The following is a 24,687-nucleotide window of genomic DNA, read 5'->3' as shown; positions in this document are numbered from 1 at the left end:
CAAATTATTATATATATATATATACCTATATTTATGTTTATATATATATATATATATATATATATATATATATATATATATATATATATATATATATATATATATAATATTTTTATTTATAAATAATTGTTCGTGAATTGTCGGGAATGGTCAAGGTCAAATGAATCCATGTAAATAGTTCAAAACTTTTTGAGACTCAACATAACAGACTTTGCTTATCGTGTCAAAATTAAATAAGAATTAAGCTTAAATTTGGTCGGAAATCTCCGGGTCGTCACATGTGCAACTGATTAATTCAGTTCTTTTATCCATGCAATTTTATTTGCCGTCGGTTTTATCCTCCCTAAAAGTTTTATTAAAGATACGGAGAAGCTTATGCATGATTTTCTATGGTGCCAAGGAGTGATGAAATGGGGCAAAGCGAAGGTGAAGTGGTTGGATGTATATTTACCTAAGGAAGATGGTGGTATTAGGATTAAAAGTATCAAAAAGTGGAATGTCGCGCTTATTTATTTTCATGTTTGGAGCATTATTACAGCTAAACATCTGCTTTGGGTAAAGGGGATCCATTGTTATAGTTTGTGTAATCGAAAATCTTAGGCGGTGAACATTGTTCCATCAGCGAGTTGGGGTGGTGAAAGATTCTAAACATTGGAAAGGATATTCTTCATCTTTTTTTTAGGTAAAGGGTTCTACCCGGTGAATATTATTTATAAAAATAATAAAAATACAATATGAGCAACGACCACAAGCGCACCTTGTTGCCTCACAAACAACCATACACCTAGCTAGGACCTCCAGACTTAGAATAGGACTAGCAAAACTAAGAACACTAACGACACACCTAACTCACGACATGAAAAAAATTGTCACAACCATCCTGATTTCATGCCGAACGGGGCTGTTATCTTACTACTATTTTTCTCAGCCATAAACTTGGATGTTTCATCTTCATCGAGTTCTATATCACTCAACTCATCCACTAGATTAATATCATTAAGAGCTCCAAATGAATTTTGAACCTTCACTTTTTATCCTTACTCATCCCAACTTAATCTGTATGATACGTTTTAGTTTGTTTGGGACGATAAACAAACCTTTGTTTTTGATTCCCCACTCCAAATCCTTTTGTTTGCTGCTTATTTCCACCAGTGGCCACATCCTTAGTCGCCCCTTGTCCTTTTTTCTTAGTAACCAGATGAAACCCATCCTCCGCGATCGTCTGTTTTGTGACTGGCACAACAGGAATGTTCTTGGGACATTGAGCGTCATTGTTCCCAAACACTTTACAACACAAACATCTCGGGGGTTTCCATTCATATTCTATAGTAATCACACCTGTTATCTTCTTCTTCCCATCAATGCTTGGAGTCTCCACATTTAACACCTCTTTCAATTCACTTTCGGGCGAAATTTCAATCATCGCTCTTGCATAGTTCGGACGACCCCACGATTCCATACACATGGTACTCGTATATGAATTAAGCATCATTGGTATACCAAGTTTAGAGGCAATAATACTTAAACCATCCTCCATGAAACCTGATAGCGGAATATCGTACATTTTCACCCACACAGGGACCCGAGTCAAATCTTCCTTGGTTAAAGACACATTCGTATCCCATTTATTCAATATAATTGGTGTAGCCCTTATCATCCAAGGTCCATTCTCTAAGGCATTCAGCATCCCTTGGTGAGTAGAAAACTTAAAAAAATAAAAACCCTTGGAGTTCATCATTGTCTTTTCAATACCAAATTTCTTCCATACATTAAAGACGTAATTCTGAACAACGGGAAATGCAATATGCTTACCTATGAAGTAGCCATATAACGTATTACTATATCTGCTCGCTGCTTCTTATACAGAAGATAAAGGTATCTCAACATCAATACCTTCATCCAAATCAACCTGTGGTTGCATTAGCCGGAAGTTCACCTTGCGTGGAACATTCGAACCTCCTGCCGCATTTAAGTATGTTCTACTTTGATCACCAAAAGGTTGTGTTTTCTAAGGTTTAATTTCATTCGAACATGTATCAACAACTTCTTGGTTATTACATGGTAAAGTATTCGCTGAGTGCACACTAACCTTCTCTATGTCTTCGTTCTCTTTGGGATCTGTCTGATTAGATGCAGTCACAACCGTAGCATCAAGCTCTCCTGGATCTTCTTTTTACCAGTCGTATCATCAGATTCGCTTGACGATTCTTTGCTTTCAACACCAATTTTACGATTTCTAAAAACCCTAGGAAGGGTTTTGGGCGCCTTTTTATTGTTTCCTGCTGACGATTTCCCCATAACCAATCACCAAGACTTGATCACTACGAAAGAGCAGATTAACATTCACGTTGATCGATTAAAGAGGAAGCTCTGGACGATTTAGGGAAGAATATCTTTTTGTTCACGTGATTGGTAATGAATAGAATATTTCTGCGTGGTAGTGTGACGACCCAGAAATTTCTGACCAAATTTAAACTTAATCTTTATATGATTCCGACATGATAAGCAAAATCTGTAATGTTGAGTCTCGAAAAATTTGGAATGATGTTCATATATTCAGTTAACCTCTGACTATTCCCGACGATTCACGAACAATTAGTTGCAATTATATATATATATATATATATATATATATATATATATATATATATATATATATATATATATATATATAGTATATTTAATAAATTGAAATAATAATATGCTATTTAATAGCTTAAACTAAATAAGTAAAATAATAAACAGAATAATAATGTTATTATTAAAATGAATCTAAATATATAAATATATGATTTCTATACATAGTTATTATATTATGCATAATTGTGATATATATAAAAAGTAAAATAAATATTATATGTTGAAACTTAAAATATTTATTTCTATTATGAAATAACATAATTTTTTGAATAAATATATATAATACTTATATATATAGAACATTATTAATATAATTAATATCCAAACATATATTATATAATTATATAGTTATTAAAATGTATAACTATTAAATATTCAATATATGTTATTATATATTACATAATTATTAAATATTATGTAATTAATGATATGTAATATTAATATATTAAAAATTAAGCCATAGTTGTTATAGTAATATTATTATTACTATCAAGGTTAATACTAGTATTATTAATATTATTGTTATTATTGTTATAATTAAAATTTTAAGGTTGTGATTATTAAAATAAAGATTTTAAATATAAATATTAAGAACGATTAAAAATTATAATTGAGTTATGATTTAAATATTATTAGTTATTATTATTAATATAGTTATCATTATTATTTATTATCACTATTAATATAATTATTATTATTGTATCATTAATATTATTTTATTTCTATTATTATTATTAGAATATTTTTTCTTAATAATATTAAAAGTATTATTACTATCAATATATTATTTAATTATTAATACTAATTATAAAAATAGATAAATGGTACAAAATCTGTTTAATATATCTATCACTTTATTTTTTTGGTCTGTTATTCCTTGGCTCAAAGATGCTGTCGACATAACTGCAATACAAACAAAAATCAAGCGTCTTTTAATTTCTATTACAATTATTCACTTGCACGTTATAAGGATTACCCACTACAAATTCGTAAAAGAAAAACAGAAAACTTAAAAGAGAAAAAAAAATGTTTACTCTGTTACGATGAGGTTTTAATCAAAAGTTCTTTTCAAAACGAATTTTCAAAATATTGAAATGCAGAAGTATTCACAAAGATGTCGGTATTTAAAAGTCAACTATTTTTCTTTGAATCAATTCGAGTTAACTGTTACGATTCAAGTGCAATTGACGATTTCAGAAGTTTCTATGGGTGATTTACGAGCTATTTCGTGTTGTGATAACAATCTAAAAGTGTCCAAATTTTAAAATCACCATTTGAGTTTTTATTTTTGCAAAACGAAGATTTTGCTGTAAAATTTTAAATTCCTTTTCTGTTTCTGTTGATTCACCCATATTGTAATCGATTCTGTTTCATCTATACGTCCTAATATTTTCCTAATCAATGGCTTAATGAAGAAGAAGAAGGGAACTGACTGGTAAAAAGGCTTTAATAAAATTTAGTTATGAATTAAATCATAAATGTAAGCAGCGGATGAGTGGTTAAGGGGTGTTGCGGGTTAATGAGAGGTTGGGGGTTCGAGCCCGGCCGATGACAGTTTTTTTTTTTTGAGCTATTTCATCAAGGTAGCTAATTTATTTATTTATTATTATTATTATTATTTTTATTATTATTAATATTATTGTTTTTGTTGTTGTTGTTATTATTGTTGTTATTATTATTCCTAGTATTATAATTATTATTAGAATTGTAATTATTATTATTATTATCATTTAGTTATTATTATTATTATTATTATTATTATTATTATTATTATTATTATTATTATTATCATTATTATTATTATTATTAAGTATTAATATTATTATTATTGTTAGTATCATTATTATTAAGTATTACGAATAGTATGGTTATCACTATTAATATCATTATTATGATTATGGTTACTATTATTATTATTATCATGAAAATGATAAAATGTATTATTATTAATATTAGTATTAGTATCATTTTATAACTATTAGTATTGTTATTATTAAACTTATTATCATCATTATTACTACTAATATTACAAAGTATCATTATTAGAATTATCATTTAAACATTAAAATAGGTATTATTATTACTAAAATTTCTACTAAAATTATTATTATTAAAATTACCGTTATTATTAAAAATAGTATTTCCATAAAAACTATCATTTTTATCTTATCATTATTATCATTTTTATTAAAATTATTATTATTACTATCATCATTATTATTAGTATTATAATTATTATTATTATGCTTATTCTAGAAACTATTAAATTGCAAACAGAAGAAATTTGTATAAAAATATATATATTACATAAGCATACTAATATTACTGAATATTATGTTTTAACTAATATAATATCATTTATATCAACATAACGTTAATTAATTTATATATCAAATAAGTAATATAATATATTATAAGTATTAATGAAATTGTATATAAATATTAATCTAAATATATACTTGTTCGATTACGATTATGAGTATTAATATGTATACAAATGATATAGGTTCGTGAATCCGAGGCTAACCCTACACTTGTTCAATGTCGTCATATGTATTTTTACTACAAAATACAGTATTGTGAGTTTCATTTGCTCCTTTTTTAAATGCTTTTTGCAATATATATTTTTGAGACTGAGGATACATGCGCTGCTTTTATAAATGCTTTACAAAATAGACACAAGTGATTGAAACTACATTCTATGGTTGGATTATCGAACCGAATATGCCCCTTTTTAGCTTGGTAGCCTAAGAATTGGTGTTTATGATAATTGCCACCAATTGACGCGAATCCTAAAGATAGATCTATGGGCACTAACAAGCCCCAGTCAGAGAATTTGAACTGCTTTAGTACTTCAATTTATCATGTCCGATGTGAGTCCCGGAATGATGGGGATATTCTATATGCATCCTGTTAAGGTCGGTTACCAGGTGTTCACCCTATGAATGAATTTTAATTCACGAGTTACGCGTGTCAATATATGAAATCTTGTGGTCTATTAAAATTATGAAAATGAATGATTATGATAAACTAATGAACTCACCAACCTTTTAGTTGGTGTGATGACCCGGGAATTTCCGACCAAATTTAAACTTTAATCTTTATAAGTTTCCGACACGATAAGCAAAAAATCTGTAATGTTGAGTCTCGAAAGTTTTGAAATCTATATTCATGTAATCAATTACCCTTTGACCATGTCTGACGATTCACGAACAACTGTTTGTAAATGATTAAATAAATAAATAAGTAAATATATATATATATATATATATATATATATATATATATATATATATATATATACATACATATGAATATAAGTTTATATTATAATTTAGATAATAAAAGACAATTTAATCATCAGAGTTATGTATATAAAATTAAATAATCAAAATGTGTTACTATATATCAGAGGGTTAATAAATATTATACAGTTAATAATATCAACATATTAAATTACTTACAAGATAAGTTATAATAAATATATTAATATTATTACTACTTTTATTAAAATTAATATAAACATTTAATCAACATCGATAATATTGCTATATATAATATATAGATAGGAAATTCGACACATTTGATTTGTTATAATTACTAAAATTATAGTTATCATTATTAATAACATTTTTAATATAATTAGTAGTAAAAATTAAGATTAAAATCATTATTATTTTATAGTTACCAATATCATTAAAATTATTATTATTATGAGTATTAATATAAATAATACAAATTAACATTTTTATTATGAATAATATTATCACTTGTTAATTTAATTATTATTAATATTATTATTATTAATAATTATTAAGATCATTATTATTAATTATTATTATTAATAAAACTTTTATTATTTATATTTATTTATAATCTATTAATGAATTAAGAGAATGGAGTCAGTACAGGTCTTTGTCAAACTGTGTGTAATTGGTACTTCTATCCTTGATTGTGTTGTGTATCAAATTCGATTCAGAATGCAAACATCACTTTCTATTTTCTCTGCATCGACCACCACCACTAACTAATTATGTTTCTTTTCAAATCAACTTTCAAATTCATCAATTGATTAGTATTCAAAATTGATTAGTATTCAGTTATATTATAACTATCATCATATTATTAATTATTAGATTAGTTATCAATTGACATAAAGGTGGTGAATTTCATTTTCAACAATCCTTTACACCTTGCATTTTTGTCAATTAATTTTGAGAAATGAATGATGATTGATACTTGGCGTTCTTTTCATTTCACATATGCAAAACAACAAACCAATACAACTTGCTTTTGTCTATTGTTTGATAACCATCGATTAACTTATATCCACATCTTTTGCTTTCTATATATAATATACATATACATACAATAGATAAAGAAAAACACCACCCACTAAACCAAACCGTCACCCCCACCTTCACACATATATTTCATGTTTCCTACTTCTCTTCATGACGGAACCCGTCCACCATCATTTTCTGTTTTTTGTCCACCATCGGACCACCCATTTGATCACCCTATACCTGCTTCTATTATGTATAATTCTGTAGAAACAAACCCAAGCCAAACGAACCATTGTTGCTATTCGAACTACTGCTACTAGACAGCTCTTGTTTCGTTAGTTTTGCTTGATTAAGAATAGCTCAAACTGCTACTGCTATGCTGCTACGAATACCGTTTTTGTTAATTCGATCATCATCATCACCAAAACCCAATTATGAACAATGATCTTTACTGCAACCATATTCGATCCTGGTTTCTTTTTCCTGACCGAGAACTATTAACAATTCATCATTTAAACCGTCAATACTTTTCATATTTCTTCTACTATTCGCTGTAACTCATCGCCTTACGTAATAGCTGTTGTAAGTACGTCTCTTTTCTGTTATAAATACTGCACGATCCAGCTGCTCATCGTTGATCACTTCTACACTTGTTGAAACGAGGTAACGACGATGAAACAAAGATAAAGGGTACGTTTGTAGAGCTTACAGAATAATAGGAGAAATAAGTTATGCCATTTAATCGTTTGAGTTTATCAACTTGGTTATGGATTATATAAGGCGTTTTTTTATTCAATTAATCAAATGGGATAAAAGCATACTAGTTGGCCGACATTTTTGATTAGTAAAGGAATACCCCACTTATCTTTCATTAGTGGGTTACACATTGACTCATTAATAATTGGTGCAATCAATAAAAACAATTAGTAAATGACAACACATGTCACGATCCATATATCTTTTTACTATCACGGACCAAGGTTGAGAAGTGGTACTATGTCGATGTAATGATAATTGTACCGAGATACACCATAAGATATTTAGATGATGGGGCGATTAACATGATATTAGATAATAAAGAGAGAATGTTTAGGATTGAGATATGATGATGATGATTTACTAAAGATGAAGATTCGATGATTGATGATGATAATGATGAAGGCTGTGAAGATGGATCGATGATGAGGGTTTAAGATAATGAGAATGGTGATGCTATGTAACATTGAAGATGAAGATGAGATGATTTGATTATGATCACGAGGGTTTAGCGATGGTGATCATAATAAAGATGATGATGAGGGCGAATGATGATATAAGAAACGATGATGGCGGTTTGATTATGAAGAGATCATGATTAGATGATGACGATGATTGTGTATATTTGCTATATTCGTCTGTTCGAGAATCAAACACAGAAACCTTATATTTGTTACTTGGGCTTAGTTTAAATATTATTTCTAAACGGGCTGGAGGATTTTTTTTTTACCGGGCTTGTATGTTTATGTTGGGCCGAGATTGAGTAGTTGGGCTCTGAAGAGGCGAGAGGTAATACAAGTTATATATAATTTTCGGGGGTTATATTACAGAAAATGAGTTAGCAGTTGGATGGTTTAGGGGTGTTGTGTTATTTGACAGGTCGCGGGTTCGAGACCCGTCCCGTGCACTTTATGTCATTTTAATGCTACAATGGTATAACCATATTTTTATTTATCTATTCTTATTATAACAATTATTATTATTATTATTATTATTATTATTATTATTATTATTATTATTATTATTATTATTGTTGTGATTATTATTATCATTTTTATTATTATTATTATTATCAAAATTATCATTTATTAATAGAGATAGTACTCTTAATAAAAATTTTCATTGTGGTTAAAAATTACCATTGGTATTAAAACTATCAAATTATTTATCATTATTTGTATTATTAATATTTTTATCATTAACATGATTTTTATTATATTTATTATTATTACTATTATTTTTAAATACTTGAAAACATATCTGATACATAATTATATTAGTATTACTTAAAATATTGAATAAACATATTAACATTAAATATATAAATATTACGCATAACAAATTATTAATTTCTTATATCCATATATTAATATAATTTCATAAATAGTAACCATTTTGAATATAAACACAAATTAAATATATACTATATAAATTAAGATATATATATTTATTCGATTACGATTATGTGTGTTAATATATACACAAATGATATAGGTTCGTGAATCTGAGGCCAACCTTACACTTGTTAAATGATGTTATATGTATTTTTACTACAAAATACAGTATGGTGAGTTTCATTATTCCCTTTTAAATGCTTTCGCAATATATATTTTTGGGACTGAGAATACATGCGCTGTTTTTATAACTGTTTTACGAAATAGATACAAGTAATTGAAGCTACATTATATGGTTGAATAATCGAAATCGAATATGCCCCTTTTTATTAAGTCAGGTAATCTAAGAATTAGGGAACAGACACCCTAATTGACGCGAACTCTAAAGATAGATCTATCGGGCCCAACAAGCCCCATCCAAAGTACCGGATGCTTTAGTACTTCGAAATTTATATCATGTCCGATGGAGGATCCCGGAATGATGGGGATATTCTTATATGTATATTGTGAATGTCGGTTATCAGGTGTTCAATCCATATGAATGATATTTTTGTCTCTAGGTATGGGACGTATGTTTATGAGAAATGAAAATATGAAATCTTGTGGTCTATTAAAATTATGAAATGATTATTTATGATAAACTAATGAACTCACCAACCTATTGGTTGACACTTTAAAGCATGTTTATTCTCAGGTACGAAAGAAATCTTCCGCTGTGCATTTGCTCATTTTAGAGATATTACTTGGAGTCATTCATGACATATTTCAAAAGACATTGCATTCGAGTCATTGAGTTCATCAAGATTATTATTAAGTCAATTATAGTTAGATATATTATGAAATGGTATGCATGCCGTCAACTTTCGATGTAATGAAATATTGTATTTTCAAAAACGAATGCAATGTTTGTAAAATGTATCATATAGAGGTCAAGTATTGTGAATCATTTATAATCTATACGGACATCATCCGGATGGATTAGGACGGGTCCTTTCAGTTGGCACTTTAAAGCATGTTTATTCTCAGGTATGAAAGAAATCTTCCGCTGTTCATTTGCTCATTTTAGAGATATTACTTGGAGTCATTCATGACATATTTCAAAAGACGTTGCATTCGAGTCGTTGAGTTTATCAAGATTATTATTAAGTCAATTATAGATGGTTATATTATGAAATGGTATGCATGCCATCAACTTCCGATGTAATGAAAGTATGTGTAACGACCCTGGAATTTCCAACGTTTATTTATTAATAATTATTATTATTAATACGTGTGATTAAACGAATGTATGTTATTACATTTACATGTTACCATGATTGCCCGTACTTGACTTTTAAGTGCCCGAAACGTCTTTGTGACACCCGGAACTTTCACGAATAATATTTTTAGATATTATTTACATTCATGATTAAATTTATTGATCATTTTAATTAACTAAAGCTATTAGTTAGTTACTTGGGCTTTAATTGGTTTAACTTGTGATTTATTTGAACTTGGGCTTTGTTAGTGTAATGGACTCATGTTATTGGACTTCCAAGCCCACCCTACACTACTAGTGGACTTAGTTAGCCCATACTACATGTAAGTATTACTTTCAAACTTAACTAAATGGATTAAACACTTAAGGAATCTAGTTACCATTTACTTACTCATCCTTCCCATGCAAATACATCTAATAACCAACTTTTGAACCTTTAACATGCAATGGACTTGTGGACTAATCCCTCCCCCCTTGGAACCCCAAAAACCGTCGGCTAGAGCATCATGGGGGAGTGGTTTTTGCTTTCAAACTTTGTTAACTTATTACTTGTATTCTCTCATTCACTTCCTCACTTTTACACACTCTTACTTGCCTTCATTTTTCTCTCATCTTTTCTCTCTAAGATTGTAAGTAACTTGAATAAATCTTCTTCCTTTTCTTGACCAAAACCAAAACCAAACACCTCTTCATCATCAATCTTTGTTTGTTGTTTGTTTACTTGTTAGTTGTTGTAGTTACTTACTTGTTACTAAGAACCAAACTCTTTAGTTTATTCTTCATATTATCTTGTATTTACAAGAACACACAAGAACATAAACTCACTAGTTTATGATTCTACTTCAATTGTTTCAAAAGTTGCAAGTTCCATGTGTTGATTAAAGACATACTTGAAGCTCATGAAGTAAACTTTAAAGTTTACTTTCTAAAGATCAAACTTTGGTTTGAATCTTTAAAGTATGAACAACCATGAACCTTTTCTTGTTTATTTAAGTTTACTTCTTCAATTTATGCACTTTAATTTCATGTAGTTAGTTTATATGGTCAAGTACTACAAGTTAGTCTTGATCTCATATCTCTTGAACAAATTAAGTTAACTTTGAAAGTTCAAGAACACACAAATAAGTTTTCTTTAAATATAACTTTGGATCTAGACTTTTGAGTCTTGGATCTTCAAGATCAAACTAAGAACTATGTTCTACTACTTATGATCTTGATTAGTTAGTTTACTTTCAAGTTTGTAACTTGTTATTAGCTTTAAAGTCCATGTATGTGTTAGATCTAAGACTTTGATGCAACTTTGGTTCATCAAACTTCATACAACTCTTAAGTGAGTTGTGCTTCATGTCTTAGACTTGCACATGGGTTATGATGGCTAAGACTTGGTTAATATGATGTAGATACATCAATGAGTTGTACACTTGAAGCTATATGCATCAAGGATGAGAACCATGATGAACATCAAGCACCAAGACCACCGGAACCCTTTTAAACTCACTGCTTCTGTCCAAAACCTACTGACCTGATGCTTCTGGAACAGACCAGTAGACCTGGTATGTTCTAAACTTGATTTTTAGATAGAACTTTTCGAATAGATAACTTTTCATATAGGACTCGTCTTAATCCGAGTTACGGTTTAGGATTTATGGCCCTCCGATCGTTACTATGTCCTTTAACGTTGTGCAGAAATTTCTGACCTACTCGCACTTAGACCGTCACCACGGTCAAACCAAGATGAGTTTGCTTCTGTAAATTTTACCACACTTAAGGGGCTCATAGTCGGATCCATGGCCACTGGTCTCACCTTAATTCAGTAAGGGTAGGGGCCGTGGTGACTGACTGAAGTTAGACTTTGTTGAAAACTACATTCATAAACGAAACTTACCTTACGCCTTTTGTTTAATGATGAATGATGATGACCCTTAAGACCTTAAATACATACTTTTAAACCTATTAAGACGATTTACTGACTTAGTACTATTTGACTTAGGTTGAGGACTTCGGACCATTTACTTGCACACCTTTCCCGACTACTACTTTACCGCTACATATCATTGTGAGTTATAGCATTCCCTTTTTACTTTAACTTATTTTGGGAACTGAGAATACATGCGGATTTTATGTTTTACATACTAGGCACGAGTACTTAAACTTATATATGTGTGGGTTATACAACGGTATAAACATTACCTTTAGCTCGGTAACGTTTAATCATTGGTTTTTGAACCGTGAACGCGAATCTTAGATATGGATCCATAGGGTTTGACATCCCCACTCGGGCTAGTAGCGCAAGCATTTAAAGAGTGTTTAATACTTCGTAAACATACGCACTTGCCAAGTGTACTTTCAGGGGGTATAAACGTTAAGTTAGTTACCAAGTGCCCACGGTTAACATATACTTTATCATACTGTTTTGAAACGCTCTTTGTAGCACTGAAATCTCGTGGCCTACCTTACATACTGTTATACTTAAACTATAGCTCACCAACCTTTGTGTTGATGTTTTTAATCATGTATTTCTCAGGTGCTTGAGGTTGCTTCCGCTGTGTACTAGTTGTGCTGTAGAACCCGCTGCTTAGAGTTGTTATCGCATGACTACTTATCTTGCATTCAAACTTATTTACTTTTGAAACTATGTTATGTAACGACCTTTGGGGTCACGTACACTTATTTATTTACTTCTACTTAGTGAAGCATGCTGTTGAAATGTAAAACATTTGATGTCGGTTATGACATCACCTTTTTATCGTGAATGCAACTTCTTTAATTACAACATATAGTACTTAACCTTGTAATGATCCTATTGTTAATGATTCGTACACGATGGTTTTGTACGGGGCATCACATTTGGTATCAGAGCATTGGTTGTAGGGAATTAGGTTGCATTAGTGAGTCTAAGACCGACCCGAGTAGGATTCACTAATAGTACTAATCTACAACTTGCTAGTTTACTTGTTTCCGCTGAATTTACTGCATGCTACTGCTTACTTTTTCCGCTATATGCCATATGCTACTACATGATTTCACTACTGCATGATGCTACTTGCTTTCGATTGCATGCTACTTTCATACGAATTACTGTTATTGCCATGCTAGTTACCGTTATACATGATTTAAACTGTTGGCCTATTATTTGCTTGCTTTATGACATACTGACATGGAAAATTTATTTTTCCTTGTTCAGATGTCGGATGTTCCACCTGCTGGCATTTCGGGCAGTACAGACTCAGACCCCGTCGCCCTACCTATTGCTACACCTGCTGCTGCTACTGCCGATACACCGGCCCCGACACCCACTAGTGATCCCGGCGCTTCCACTTCCGGAGATGGTACTAGTGCACCTACCCCAGTGTCCGCTCCCGGACCCTTGAGGTCACAGCCCCGCATTGGTAGTATTGAGATCCCCACGGAGTTCGGGGAAGGGCCGTTTCGTAACCACATGCGCACGCCTTGCCGACGCACTCCCGACGGACGTTTAGTCGTGATTCCGCCAGGCAGACACAGACAGATGTTGGTCGCCTTCGGACGCTTCGGATTACCAGCTCAGCCACCAGTGTCACCACCACACGATTCGGATGACTCATCATCCGCCGATTCTTCATCATCAGACAACTCCAGCGATGATGGGGATCCTGCTGATAGACCTATTCAGGCACCCTCCACCCCGCCGAAGAAGCGGTACCGTTCCGACGGCACCATCATTCCAGGGGTGAATGGAGGTCGTGCTTTTACTGACGCATTTGGCCATCGTCGTAGGGTTACTGCTCATAAACGAGTTGTGCCATACCCTGCCGACCCACAGATACGTAAGGTTCCCCGTTACGTATTGACTATTCCTGGAACCGTACCACCTAGATTTAGATACGGACCACTTACATCTAGGGACGTACCGTCTACATCCGGAGCCGAACCATCTACATCAGCACCACCGGCACCACCCGCCCCACCTGCACCACCTGCCCCACCAGCTCCCTCTAACGAGGAACTGATGAGGGAGGTTGGGACTCTCCGAGCTCGAGTCACTGAGCTCGAGGAGCAGTTCACCCGCCTTCACCGTAGGACTTTGTATTTAGATTTCATGATGTAATCTAGTTATAGTTTCATGTATTTCATATGTATTGTACGAACTTATTCAGATATATGAAACTTATTATTATTAATGAATGGAACTTTACGTTATTTAATTCTTGCACGATGTTCTATTTACATTGCTGTACGATGATTCTGTGGTATTTGTACCTAGATGCATTATTTAATAACATGTGATGTTTGATTCCATGTTGGTCACTATATACTGTATTATTACTACTTGCATACTGGATTTTGACTTGAGTCAAAAATTTTGTTTAGAATACCATGGCTAACGGAAGATCCACACCTACCGCCGCCCATATTGAGGACATGATCAACGAACGGGTCGCTGCAGCCCTAGCAGAAAGAAATCTCGAAGCTCCACCGCCACCACCACCGGTTATTCCACCCGTTCGAAATGGGTGTACATACAAGGAATTCCAGAGCTGCAAACCGCATAACTTCAGCAGCACCGAGGGACCAGTTGGTCTCATCAGATGGTTCGAGAAACTTGAATCAGTATTTCGAGTTAGCAACTGTTCGGAGGATAATAAGACCAAGTTTGCATATTGCACGCTATCTGACGGCGCGCTAACGTGGTGGAACACGTTAGCTCAAGCGAAAGGTATCGATGAGACGTATGCTACGCCATGGGAGGAATTCAAGGCGGCTATGATTGATGAGTATTGTCCGAGAACTGAAATCCAGAAGATGGAAATCAAATTTATGTAGTTAAAGGCCGTAGGGAACGACCTTAACAGTTACAATCGTAGGTTTTTGGAGTTAGCACTGATGTGTCCGACCATGGTCACCCCCGAATTCAAGCGCATGGAGAAATACTTCTCGGGACTTCCTAACTCCATCAAAGGAAATGTCACCTCATCCAAACCACCGAATGTTCCCGAAGCAATGTGCATGGTGCATACTCTCCTGAATCAAATCATCCTTGACGAGCCAGAGAAGGCTAAGTTTGAAGCCAGTAGTAGCGAAAAGAGGAAATGGGACAACAACCACAACAACCACAACAACAACAACAACAACAACAACAACAACAGGGGGAGAAACTACGATCAAACCCCCGCCAAGAGGCACAACAATGGTAGAAACCCTAATCCCAACAACAACACCAACACCAACCCGAACTACAAAGGAACCTTACCACAATGAAAACGGTGCTACAAACACCACACTGGGTATTGCAATGTTGTCTGCGAGAAGTGCCAACGGGCTGGGCATATCGGGAAAGACTGCAAGGTCACCACTTTGAATGGGAAGCCGAACACCAATGGACCGAAGAAGTGCTACAAAAGTGGACAGATGGTGTGAAGACCCGTCCTAATCCATCCGGACGAAGTCCATATCGATTATAAACGATTCGCAACAGTTGATTACATCACGAGGTACTTGACCTCTATATGATACATTTTACAAACATTGCATTCGTTTTTGAAAAGACAATCTTTCATTACATCGAAGGTTGCCAGCATGTATACCATTTTATAATATAACTAACTATAATTGACTTAATAATAATCTTGATGAACTCAACGACTCGAATGCAACGTCTTTTGAAATATGTCATAAATGACTCCAAGTAATATCTTAAAAATGAGCAATTGCACAGCGGAAGACTTCTTTCATACCTGAGAATAAACATGCCTTAAAGTGTCAACCAAAAGGTTGGTGAGTTCATTAGTTTAACATAAATAATCATTTCATAATTTTTAATAGACCACAAGATTTCATATTTCCATTTCTCATAAACATACGTCCCATACATAGAGACAAAAATATCATTCATATGGATTGAACACCTGGTAACCGACATTCACAATATGCATATAAGAATATCCCCATCATTCCGGGATTCTCCTTCGGACATGATATAAATTTCGAAGTACTAAAGCATTCGGTACTTTGGATGGGGCTTGTTGGGCCCGATAGATCTATCTTTAGAGTTCGCGTCAATTAGGGTGTCTGTTCCCTAATTCTTAGATTACCAGACTTAATAAAAAGGGGCATATTCAATTTCGATCATTCAACCATATAATGTAATTTTGATTACTTGTGTCTATTTCGTAAAACATTTATAAAAGCAGCGCATGTATTCTCAGTCCCAAAAATATATATTGCAAAAGCATTTAAAAAGGGAGCAAATGAAACTCACCTAATGTATTTTGTAGTAAAAATACATATGACTATAGTGAACGACTGAACAATGCAGGGTTGGCCTTGGATTCACGAACCTATATCATTATATATATATTAACACACATACCATTTAATCAACTAAATTTATTTATATTCTATAATGTGTTAAGATTAATATCTTATATATATATATATATATATATATATATATATATATATATATATATATTTAGTTACATTATTGATTATAATTTTTCATAATATATATATGATAGATAATTAATGTTATATCAATATAAATACTAATATATTAATTAGTATATTAAAACCTATTAGTATGTATTATTAGTTTACTTGTACTATATTTTTATATAAATATCATTCGTTTGTTAAAATAATTCTAAAGTAATAATAGTCTTGATAAAAATAATAATAATAATGAATAAAGATAATAATAATGTTAATGATAATAATGTTTAAAAGTAATAATAGTAATAATACTAATGTTAATAATAATAATAATGATAATGATAAAAAAAAATAATAATAATAACATTAATAAAAATACTTGTGATAAAAATAATAATAATAAGTTTGATATTGGAACTACCTTTAAGGCTCAAAAATATCAAACTGCTCAAGCCGGGATTCGAACCTGTGACCTCTCGCACACCAAACTCACCCATAAACCATCGAGACATTCCTGTTTTCTGATCTATCTACGAATATAAATCCTTTTAACTAGATTCTGTGTTCATCTTCTTCCTTAAAAGTAAATACCCATTTACAACTTCATCATCATAGTTAGATCCATCTATCATCTATACTATTATCATATTCGTAAGTATTCTTCATCATGATTTCGTATATCAGTAGCTTCTTCATAATCAAATATTTTATTCATGATCATCATCATCATCTTAATTCTATCCTATCAACCTCTCACTAACTGAATTATGTATATATTATTATCTTTATATTATCATATCTTATATAATTTTTATTTTCATATTTCATCACCGTACCCCTCATCCATTGTCACTACATATCTTTGATTGCTATGTTGGCTGCAACAGCAGCATTTTGCTCGATCCGGAAGCAAGAAAAAAAATTTAAACAGTCGGCCCAACTCCAAAGCTCCACTCATCAGCCCAACGAAACATAAGCCCATCAGAAAAATATACTCGGCCCAACATATTAACAATTTTACAAGCCCGAAATGTGTGGGCTGTTTGGTTTATTCACATGAAACTTGATCGAAAAAAAATAATGCAGTAGCTAAACATTAGCATGCCATTTCATCATCATTTCATCACAATACACGTATCATCATTTTCATTATCCATCTTTATCATTCTCGTCTGTCACCATCATCCTTTATTATCTCCTTGTTTCATCATCATCAATTCACAGAATCACGATCATTCATCTCGTATCATTATCATCTCCACGTAACCCGTCACTGTTCATCGTAACATCATATTCTTTATTTAACTCGCTATATATAGTTCATCACTATCAACACTCTTATCTTTTGTAACAGAAGAACGGGAGTAGGGATCGAACAACATCCAATCAAACAGAAATTATGACAGGATGATCACTGTTCATCGTCTTCTCCAACATCATTTTTTTTTAAACAGCAATATTAGCAGGTTATTGGTTCGATGGTGTTCTTCACGACAGCAGAAACACAGTAGTAGCAGCGTAGTAATTACTTTGATTAATGAAGATACATGGTAGCAGTGGATTTGCTGGAAACCGAAATACTAAGTATGGTATTAGGTGGTGGTTTATGGTGATGGTGACTTGAGGTTGTGGTGATAATTGGTGGCTGTTTGAGACATATAAACATAAATGAATGGTGGTGTTTTTAATGGGTTCATGAAAAAAAATCACGAAAGAGGAAGGAGAGAGAGGAAGAGAGAGAAGAGGTGTAGATTGGTGGTTGTAGGTGGGAGAGGCTGACCGGTGGTGGTCCGACGACATGGTGATTCGGCGAGGTGGTGGTCCGGTGAGGTGAGAGGTGGTGTGATCAATATTTTCTTTAAATGTATCGATATATATGTGTATATATAATCTAGATTTTTATATTTATATAATATATAATAATTTTAATTATAATATAATATTAACCTTTTAGAATATGCAATAGCCACCATTCTCTGTACATTGTACATGTCGACATAATTTTATTTTTATTATTTCTTTTATTATTATTTAGAATTCATATTTCCGCAGACTGGATCTCGTGCTCCTTGCTAAACAGTTAAAATATAAAAGTCTTCCTAAAAATCCCAAAATTTTAGATTAAACATATTTAATTATTTCACTCATTATCTGATTGAAACCTGATCAAAAAGGTTCGATAATTATTTATTTTCTGTTCCAATTTATATGTACAGAGTACTAATATTTAAACTAAAAAGAATAAAAATATATTTAACAAATCTAAAATCTTCGTAAACAATTTACAGTTCAACTTTTATTTTAAATCTTCATGAACATGGGTTATATCTATATTAAAACTAACGAATCGTCAATCGAGTGCTACTGACATTTACTAATTAGACTCGAAATCATTTCTTTTTAATATATTCTCTTTCTATATATAAAGAGTTTTTAAATAGCAAATTTAACTGCTAAATAAATATATTATATATCTTTAAACCATTGAATTTAATATAATTTATATATTTACAAGTAATATTTATATACATATTTATATATATAAATATATATCTATATATTTATAATAATAGTTTTCATTACATCGCATATTATTTTTCATATTTATTTTCAACAATTAAATCATATATTAATTCAAATAATATTTTCAAATTAATATATATGTATCTATTTATATATAGTTGTTCGTGAATCGTCGAGAATGGTCGAAGGTCAATTGATTATACAAAACAGTTCAAAGTTTCTGAGACTCAACATTATAGACTTTGCTTATCGTATCGAAACCATATAAGATTCAAGTTTAAATTTGGTCGAAAATTCCCGGGTCATCACAGTACCTACCCGTTAAAGAAATTTCGTCCCGAAATTTGAGTGAGGTGGTCATGACTAACAATAAAAATGTTTTCATAACAAATATGAGTTGATAAATTGAGTTTTATCATTATTGACTAATATAGATAAAACTATTCGATTAGGTGAAGCGCATAAATGAAGCTGTCACAACAGATTGAGATCGAGATTTAACTTTTGACGTAGTCACGGTGGAAATTAGAAAATAAGGTGCGTCTTAGCTTGTGACGTGGTCTTGGTTGAATTCCGGAATTCAAGGGATTTAAAAGAAAATCTTGAAGATCTATAAGATTTGATTCTTCGGGATTTATGGAAATTAAGATCTCTTTAATTAAATACGGTGATCTGCCCCGATTACTACGTCTGATATTCCCTTTATAAATTAATTCTTACGATCCGTTATTCTCACCATTCCTATACTCTCTTTCTTAGTTCTTGCATCCAAAAGATTATAATAATGCTTAATCCGGTTCTGATCCTTGTCCTCATCCTTATTATCGCAACAATTATTCTTCTTTTCCAACTTCCACCAGAGGAATCTGCTTACTTCTACTTTGCCCTTGGGGTTATAGTACTTATAATTCTCCCGTGTCTTTATGTTGCGATAAACATTGATATACACGGTTTGTAATTTAGGTGTTGTTATCGGGCTTTATATCTTTCCTTATATTTCAATGTCCCTATATCTGTTTTCTATAATCATTGTCATCCACAGTTAATACTCCTTCCTCTTTGCTGCGATTTATACTCCAATTTCTATTTCTTTTGGAGCTTTGTCCCTTCATTTCTTCTTTTTATGATTGGACATCTCTTGTAATGGTCCAGAATTCGTAAGTATGGAGTTTCGAATGAATATAATGTTATATAATGTTCTAAACAAGAAAGAACGTAATAACACGATTTGATTTGTCAAATTACCAGAGTCACTGAGAATAGAACTATCAAGAATATATTTTCTTGATATGTTCAGAAGTTAATCAGAATGAAAGAGTTATGTAACATGTCACATGATGACGTTATAATCTGTGAATCATCATTTTCCATTTAAAAACTCAACATGACTTACTGTAATATAATCACGTTGATCAAGTGTCATTATATTATACTAACTCATGCATCAGTTCCCAACATTACTTCAATAACATTCATCTTTTAAGCTTGAAAGTTTATAGAATATAGAAACTAACAGTTTCTATATGATGTAATACAGATAGCACGAAGAGATTAATGATTTCCGATAAGATTAGTTATATAAATATCTCCAGAAATATGGAGGATATTTATAATGAAAGATACGATAATATCTCGGAATATCTCAGATCAGAGAATGATAGAAACTATTATCTGCAAAGGTTTAGAGTAAGGAGCAAGATATTCACTAAAGACTTTAGCAGACATTGAATCATTTGGATTCTTTGAAGTCAAACTTATTCTTTGTGATTTGTCCACGGCTTTCTTCCTAGTTTCGCATAATCTGCTTTTCAGTACTAAATTTTCTATTGAATGTTTCCAATATAATGATATACATGAAGCACGAGGAGGTATATAATTTCGGACGAGAATATTTATGAAAATATCCTCAGAAATATCGAAGATATTGATGATGATATTTTGGAATTTCTAAGTTCGATGGTTGATGGAGAAAGATTTTCTGCAAGATTTTAATATGACTTCGGGGCAAGATATTCTCTAAAGATTTCAACGGATCCCTAATTACATGAATCCTTTGAATATAGGGTTTGGTCCTTGTATTTGTCCTTGGTCTCCTTCATGGGTAGCTCAATCTGTTTTTCAATACCCAATTTTCTATCGAGCGTTCCTAACACTCCTTTCTTTATCATCAAACTTTGGTCGTTTAGACTATCTACCATTTTTCTGTTTCCTCTGCATTTAATGCTATGATATCTGAATCATCGGTTATTAATCTGAGATGGTTTCAGGAAAATTGTTTTTTTTTTTTTTTTAGATGATTAAACGCGGATGGTAATATGGGGGAATATGAAAGGTTCCCTGGTAACAATAAAAGAGCACGCGTATATATCAAGATTATAATAAGGTTGTTTCGAACGAAAAGTCGAAGTTGACTTGCTGGAGCTGTGACAAAATTGACTAATTTTGAAAAGGAATTGCAAAGTTATTTTTGGTAATAACAATGCCATAAAATTTAACACAGATACGTGTTTAACGTTTACTCAGGTTCCGAGTGTTTTCAGGTGCATAACTATATGCATTAACCTTTTCTTCCATAGATGAAGTGCGGTTGGTTCATCCTCTCGATTGAGGTGTTTTCAAGAATCATAAAAGGTTTGAAAATAGACTGGAATTGTCAAGATACAAATGAGGTTTAAGATGAAATCAAGTGGCAACTTGAAGAATTATTTAGTTTCATATGTTATGATCAGTATTTTAATTCATTTTGATTGTCCAATATTATTCGTCCACAGTTAACAGTTCAATAATTTATATACAGTTTAATATATAATATTCGAAGTAATTAATACGTGTCGTGACTCGTATACGTCTCAGACTCGATCACAACTCAAAGTATATATATTATTGTAGAATGAACCTCAACCCTGTATAGAGAACTCGATCATTACTGCATATAGAGTGTCTATGGTGATTCCAAATAATATATATAGATGCGTCGATATGATATGTTAAAACCTTGTATACGTGTCCCGATATTTAAAGTGCGTAAAATAAATAACAGAAATTAAATAACGATAAATAAAGTGCGTAAAGTAAATAACAGAAATTAAATGACGATATATAAAATTGCGAGAATGTAAATTGCGATAAAATAAATTGCGATAAACAAAATGAAATCAGTTAGCTAGGAACAGTTAGCTAGGATTTTGTTAGCGTGGATTCTTAATAGAATTTCATATTGTTAATTAATCTGTTCCTAATCAATTTTTATTGTGTCCATTATTTCTTCGTTATGCCACTTGATGGATTCTGATAGATCAAAATCCAAATATGTAATTGGATGAATATGGTCATTCTGTGGTGAACGGATTTGTATATCGGTGGATGTAAGTAGGATAGTATATGACTTGTTGAAAAAGATTCGAAGAACGTACAATGTAACTTATTAATGTGAAATTTAAATAGTCCTCGGGTATTACCTACCCGTTAAAATATTTTCACCATTAACAGTTTGTACAAGAGAATTTTTAATTACAATCTTTATGAAAACATATATACATATATATTTTCTTCAGATTTATTCATGGATTTAATGAGTTAATATGATATTAAACTCATTTGCTTTTCGGTTGGAACTAGAATAAATAATCTCTAAAACTTTAGAGATTACATATTCGCCATGTCGAACGAAGATAAATGAGGTAGAACGATACGTAGAACGAAGATCATACTCAAAGTACAAATGATGATATTGAAGCATGGATTATTGATGGCACTGGTGTTGTTATTGATGGTACTGTTGGTGTTGGTGATGTTGCTGAAGCCGGTACATTTTGAACCATATTCTCCGAATTGATTATTCGAGCGCGAAGTTCGTTGACTTATTACTCCAGGATGATTATCGGTCGGAACGAGCGGATGAATAAGGTTCAGAATTGTAGATAGAATATAATCTTGTCGAGGTATCCTGGAAATGAGACTGAAAATGGTGTCTCGAACAGGTTTTCCGGTAAACGCTTCAGGTTCATTGTCAAGAGGTGAATTTGGTTGATGGAAGGGATTACCTTCTGTGTGTTTCCATTTATTAAGTCGACTACGAACCCATCAGATGAATTGATAATGGCTGATTGGTTGATTCATGCCGATGACGCTGTTTTCGGAGCTTAGATGAACATCTATGTCGGAATAGCTATCGGAATAACTATCGGAATAGCTATTGGAATCTGAGGGACTCGAACTGGTTGCAGTATTCATCTCGTACGATCAGATGAAGGATTTTCAATAAGAAATAGATTATAGGATGTAGATTAGTACTCTGCAATACATAATTTACATATGCATATATAATACTAAAATCCCATAAGTTACGGAGGAATCTACAGAAGTTGTCAGGCAAAGTTACAGTAACAGATACGCTAAGATATGAAGTAGCAGATACGCTAAGATATGAATTTTGTCTATACACTATTCATGCAGTCAATGCAGTAAAATGTGTCTAGACTAAGAATGATAAGCAAGTGATTCTCTAAGAATGATAAGCAGGTAATTTTTGACACAAAATGATAAGCAAAACTTTTGACATACAGACACGGTCGAAGTCCAGACTCACTAATGCATCCTAACGACTTATCAGTTAGACACACTAATGCAGATATGGTTCGCTAAGACCACCGCTCTGATACCAACTGTGAAGACCCGTCCTAATCCATCCGGACGAAGTCCATATCGATTATAAACGATTCGCAACAGTTGATTACATCGCGAGGTACTTGACCTTTATATGATACATTTTACAAACATTGCATTCGTTTTTGAAAAGACAATCTTTCATTACATCGAAGGTTGCCAGCATGTATACCATTTTATAATATAACTAACTATAATTGACTTAATAATAATCTTGATGAACTCAACGACTCGAATGCAACATCTTTTGAAATATGTCATAAATGACTCCAAGTAATATCTTAAAAATGAGCAATTGCACAGCGGAAGACTTCTTTCATACCTGAGAATAAACATGCCTTAAAGTGTCAACCAAAAGGTTGGTGAGTTCATTAGTTTAACATAAATAATCATTTCATAATTTTTAATAGACCACAAGATTTCATATTTCTATTTCTCATAAACATACGTCCCATACATAGAGACAAAAATATCATTCATATGGATTGAACACCTGGTAACCAACATTCACAATATGCATATGAGAATATCCCCATCATTCCGAGATCCTCCTTCGGACATGATATAAATTTCGAAGTACTAAAGCATCCGGTACTTTGGATGGGGCTTGTTGGGCCCGATAGATCTATCTTTAGAGTTCGCGTCAATTAGGGTGTCTGTTCCCTAATTCTTAGATTACCAGACTTAATAAAAAGGGGCATATTCGATTTCGATCATTCAACCATATAATGTAATTTTGATTACTTATGTCTAT

General features: G+C 32.0%; 1 protein-coding gene across 1 annotated transcript; it reads right to left on the bottom strand.

Annotated features, from left to right (window-relative positions):
• Positions 1-1,051: 1,051 nt before the first annotated feature.
• On the bottom strand, positions 1,052-2,298 carry LOC139849253 (uncharacterized). Its single transcript, XM_071838911.1, has 3 exons — positions 2,178-2,298; positions 1,894-1,959; positions 1,052-1,812 (listed from the first exon to the last, which is right to left on the bottom strand). The coding sequence occupies exons 1-3, from the start codon at positions 2,296-2,298 to the stop codon at positions 1,052-1,054; spliced, it is 948 nt and encodes a 315-aa protein (XP_071695012.1).
• Positions 2,299-24,687: the final 22,389 nt, after the last annotated feature.

The sequence above is a fragment of the Rutidosis leptorrhynchoides genome, chromosome 5, assembly GCF_046630445.1.
Source record: "Rutidosis leptorrhynchoides isolate AG116_Rl617_1_P2 chromosome 5, CSIRO_AGI_Rlap_v1, whole genome shotgun sequence".
NCBI lineage: Eukaryota > Viridiplantae > Streptophyta > Magnoliopsida > Asterales > Asteraceae > Rutidosis > Rutidosis leptorrhynchoides.
This window is presented reverse-complemented; position numbering and strand designations above follow the sequence as displayed.